Source organism: Numenius arquata, chromosome Z, assembly GCF_964106895.1.
Source record: "Numenius arquata chromosome Z, bNumArq3.hap1.1, whole genome shotgun sequence".
In the NCBI taxonomy this organism is placed as follows: domain Eukaryota; kingdom Metazoa; phylum Chordata; class Aves; order Charadriiformes; family Scolopacidae; genus Numenius; species Numenius arquata.
Genome location: NC_133616.1, coordinates 73886010 through 73891503, shown reverse-complemented (window position 1 = coordinate 73891503; position 5494 = coordinate 73886010). Strand labels below are relative to the sequence as shown.

General features: G+C 36.9%; 1 protein-coding gene across 1 annotated transcript in view; it reads left to right on the top strand.

The window, feature by feature from the left end:
• The first annotated feature begins 601 nt into the window (after positions 1 to 601).
• LOC141477638 (atrial natriuretic peptide receptor 2-like) overlaps positions 602 to 5494 on the top strand; it is a 34529-nt gene continuing 29636 nt past the window's right edge. The window contains 3 exon segments of the mRNA XM_074166885.1: positions 602 to 655; positions 1680 to 1776; positions 4443 to 4575. Of these exon segments, the coding sequence (XP_074022986.1) occupies positions 602 to 655; positions 1680 to 1776; positions 4443 to 4575 (284 nt within the window).

Below are 5494 nucleotides of genomic sequence, written 5' to 3'. Positions count from 1 at the left end.
TGTCCTACACCTCCAGGGACTGAGAAATTAAATTCATAGGGTCTGATACAATTCAGGTTGGAAGGGACCTTAGGAGATCAAGTAGTCCAACCTCTGGTCTTACAGTTTATAGGTGACCTTTTCTTGCTTTAGAGTTTATACACCTCTCCTCCTCCAGGCCCAGCTATGTCTCCATGTTTATTTCCACAGCATTGATTCATCTGTCTAAGGGTCAGATGCTGCCCAAATTCAACAAGGTAGGGGAATAAAATCCTCTTGTTGCTTTTCCAGCTTTGTGCTGACAGAGGCACAAACTTCAATGGTCTGAGAGCGGGGCTGTCCCTAACACAAGTGGTGATTTTTCAGAGAGGTTCAGCAGAGGTGCAGAGGGGTGTTTCCACCCTGCACCAAGAAGGAGGCAGGTAGGGGGAAGTAGTAGTACCCAAGCAGAAGTAGGGCAGGTGAGGGAAGGAGGAGGCAGAACAGCTGCAGCAGCTGGAGTTGCCAGGATCAGCTTGCCTAGCAACTCCCCTTCTCAGACAAGGGCATCAAATTCAGTAGCAACAGCAGCAACAACAGAAGCAGCCCTGACACTTGGTGAGCTGGGTGTATGGTAGGGAGCATGGGAGCTGACAAAACTTCAGCCTTACGGCTTCGAAGCCTCCTCAGTTTATTGGTAGGTAACCTACATAGATCTACTTACCAGAACTTATTCCCTGTGCATACAGAAAGGACTGTATATGGCTTATTGCAGTGAGACAGCTATTTATACCAGGCAATTGTTCAATGTTATTTTAGTAATGTGGAAAACAAGAGTAATAGAAAAATATATTGGAAGAATCAGTTGTATAATTCTATCTTATTCCATGAATACTTTGATAAGTAATTGTATAATACAGTAGATAATTATCCTCAAATAATATATAGAAAAATAATAGCAATGAATTTTCTATGAATATTATCTATCATATATCTATGAACTACTATCTTTTACTAGAAGTGGAATAAGACCAGGGTGCATTATCATAACATATTCTATTCTGTTTATATATACCCTAGAGTGTATATTTTATTACATGATTAATATATCTATTATAATGTATAATATATATACATGTATAGTGTATATCCCGCCACTGTTGCAATTCAATCTTTATGCCATTAAGATGCTGTATTATACTTGTAATAGGCTTATGCAATCTCAACATTATCTATAATTACGTATTTTAACATTCATATAATGAACAGTTGTATTGTGTTATTAAAGGTATAACAAAAAATGACTCATTCAAAGAGTTTAGGTGTAAAAGATTAACAGAAACCAAGCAGTTTGGAGCAGGAGAGTGCCATTTTAAAAACGAAAACACTCTTTTAACCAAATGTCCCTTTGCATATGATTTAGAACACCCACTCTTTCTAGAGAAAACCCTCTGCAAGAGAAGGATTAACTAAGTCCCCTTATTGTTTCACACCTAATTTCTTGATAGATCAAAAAAATATACTGATCAAGTTTGTATACCTCTAGGAAGCTGTCATTTTTTTCCTCCAGAAGGTGAAGAGAGTGAAATATGCCACTCTATGTTTCTGCATTTGGGTTGATTTCTTTAGAAGAAATACAAACTTTGGAGATGGAAGACAACCTTCCCCTGTTCCCTCTCTTTTTTGGAGTCTGTTCATATGCTTTTTTTTTTTTCTGGCAGGTGGTATTAGTGGAAGGATGGCATGATTTAGATAACAAAGACTATGACTGTTGGCCCCTGGAAAAACCAGATGAGTATAACATGCTGGACTGTGGAGGTGAGCGAGCCCTAAAGCTGCTAGAGAAAGATCAGCTCTTGCTTGGGAAATGGTTGTAAACCCAAAATCGAAGTACTCAGAATAATACCTAATTTATGATGATTCTTATGCATGATGGAAAGCATCTGAATCAGTGACAATCTCTCTTTCTAGAGAAGTGAAAGAAAACAACCAAAAGATACTCCAGAACAATTATTTGTCCAATATTCATTGGTTGCAAAAGAAAAAGTAATAGCAACAGCTGAATCCCTTCCCCCAGAAAGAAACTGAAAACATTTCATTTCTCACTAGAGAACCAAATGCAACTTAATCCAAACAAAGCAGGCAGAGAGCTCTGCATTGCAGCAAATTCTATTGAGTCATTACTGAAATTTTGTAGTGTCAATTCAAAAGTTGTCTGTGCTTAATCCCTCCAACCAGTAAGCAAAATCACTGATCCTACACATCATGCTTTTCCACCTTGCCCACAACTGTGTTCCATGAGTACTTACAAAAAATCTGAGGTCCTTAACCACTTATTCCACTCATCTTGGAAAATGAATTTACATGATAAGACAGAATATTTTTTAATGTTGGAAATTGATTGTTTAAGATGGAAAAATAATTAAAGAGCAACTGAAATATGGGAAATTTAATTTAAATATAAGAAAAATATTTTATACTGTAAGGGTGATCAAACAGTACAACAGGTTGCCCAGAAAGGTTGTGGCTTCTCCATCCATGGAGATTTTCAAAACCCAACTAGACAAAATCTAGAGCAACCTGCTTTAGGTTACTCTACCTTGAGCAACACAGGGTTGGACCAAATGATTTCCAGAGGTGCCTTCCAATTTCAACTATTCCATGATTTTGTGACTCTAACTGATAAATAAGTGATGTAAAGGAATAGTTTTGTTTATCTTCTAAAAGATAATACCAGAGACAATGTCTTTCAATAAGGTTTTTAGAAAAAACAAGAACACCTTGGAAACTAATACTGATAAAACACTCCAGAAAGTATACTGCTGGGTCACACTCTGAGCTCAGAGTTACAATTAAATGTTTTCCAGAGAGTTCTGTGGGAACAGTGAAATTCAAAGACTATCTAGATATTTGTCAACTAGGACTTTTATCCCTGTATGAATTTACTATTGCTTTAACACTGAAACAACTATTTATCAGAACAGATGACTTGTTTAAAGCTCTTCTTACTAATAATCAAAGTGTGAACTGAGTAAAAGGAAACTAGTATGTGTAGGTTGCTTAATTAACATATACCCTTTACAACTAGTTTTAGAATGAACTCCAAGCTCTATCCTGCCTTTCTCTGTGGTTTTTCCTTATCATCTTTTGGACATTGCTAGGAGCAAAACAAGAGGCATGTACTGTAGCCTTATTGCTGTGGATTTAACACAGGATCTTCAAAACATTTAGATGTGGGAGTATCTAACATTGAAATAAGAGTTTTGTTTATCTTTGTGAGACCTTTAAAGGCAAATAGAAAGTAATTTAACTGAAATTCATTCTGACCTTTTGCCTTCATTCTCTCACATTCTCTGAAGCTCAGCCCTCTCTTACCTTCTAGTGCAAATGACACTAGCTTTCTTTGTAAATCTTTGTGTTTCAGTTTCTCTCATGGTGTTAGCATTTATAATGAGTGTTTACTTTTCGAGGGAGATGTGAAAGCAAGAGGTTATTTTACAATTTGATTCTTTATATTTGAAATGGAATTATGTTTAGGGGAAAAAATAGCAGCTTCACTAACAGTGCAATTGAAGAATACGCTTGTAAAAACAACTCCAGAGTAATATAAGAGATTGTAACTGAACAACAACAAAAAAATGAGACCCTCTGGAAAGGCAGATTTACCCTTCCTCTGCAGAAGAGATTTAAATTTTCTTGACAAACTGAGAGCTACACACTTTGATGATGTAAGTAATTTGATGTGGCGTGAATTAAAACCTTCATCCAACAATATGGAAAGATGTAGGTGAATGGAGTGGGAAGATTTTGATAGTGTTGTTTGAAAATATGGATTAAAAAGTTCTCCTACCTCTTATCGCACTTCATTCCCAGGCTCAGAGCAGGTAATAAGGTGTCCTAGGGACAAAAGACATGACTGGGATAAATTATCTTTCCCAGTAAGAGTGTGGAAATGTCTGAGTAGCACTCCTTCCACTGTCCTCTGTTCTAGATGTGATATGGTTTTATAAAATGAGAAAGCTTTCTTAAATATATAATTTTTTCTATATATAATTTATGTCTCATGAGGGTAAGGATTTTGACTGCATTTCATATGTGCTAGAGTTTTTTGTTCTTCCATAATCAGATGCACCTCAATGAAAGCCAAGAATGAAGAGCAATGTTTATTGTCTGATCAAAGAGGAAAGCAAATGTATCAGGACAAGCAGCACTGTATTATACTGGGAGTTTAGTTTAGATAAGATAACCATATTTTTTGTCATATTTCTCCAATTGCTTGATCTTTTCCAAGTGTGTCAGAATTGTTCAATCAGTGTGCGTTTGTGTTAACCTATACAGCCACTAAAATGGATGACCGGTTTGGGCTCATTAAAAGGAATAGGAAAAAGAGATGAAAATCGCTACAGAGAAAGTTTTACATTTTTATGCATCTGTAAAGTAGAAAAGTATAGCATATATTTGACCCATGATTGTCTTGTTTCTAGGCCTGGAGATGGCATGGGTACAAAGGCCTCCAGAAAAGGCTGTGAGTGGGGAATTCTTCAATGTGACCTATGCAGTCTTTGCTTCAGATGGCTTTTATCAATACGCAGTGCAAAACAGAATCCTTTCTCACAGGTATTACCTCCTATAAAAATGCTTTCATGGTCATGAGTATGTGAGGATTCTGTGTGTACATTTTCAATAATATAACTGGAACATATACTCTGGGGCTCCTCGCTAATTCCTTGTATCTCTTGAGGTCTCTTATAGCTCTGTGTCCCCTGGTATTTTCCCTCTGCAATGGCTTTGCTCTCAGAGCAACCATCATGGCATGCTTGCCCGCATAGTCAAGGATAGAGCACATCATCCTGTGTCTGCGTTACTGTATCAGTGCAACTCCGAACATCAGTTCTTGCCTTCTCTACACAAGGAATTTACAAACAAAGTTTAAGCAGGACTCCCAAACTGTCTGTGTCCTATACTCATTTTAATCATACGTGTGTTTGAAGCACATAAACATGGATATGAAAAAGAGGTTGGCCCAACCCTGATTCACCGTATTCAATATGAACTTCTTTTGATTTCTATGGGATTGAAATCAATCCAAAAGCTTATATATCAGCTCAGAGACTGTGTTGGTATCTGTAGCGAACACATGTTAAATACAGAGTCTTTATGTGTATAACTCCATATCACTAAAAGACTAATACACCCTAATTTTACTTTTTTGTCTGTACACAGCAGTTCTCCATCCATATACAGCAACGTCTGGGACAGGCTGCAGCTGTATTTTCCCCGCTTTCTGTGCTGTACTTAGTTAGTGTAAGAGATGTTTATGGAAAACCCCTCATGTTCCCCTTCCAGTCTGACTGTTCACATTGCAAAGTGCACACTGTAAAAGCTTTTATCAAGAGAGGTTTTATTCATATTGAAAGATGACCTATAATCCATTTGCAGTGGCAAAAAGTTGATATTGTATTTTGATCATCTGTGTACGATGGTTACACAGTTTTCTAAAATTTGTTTATCATGTTTTCTGAAATTTATGGCTAGT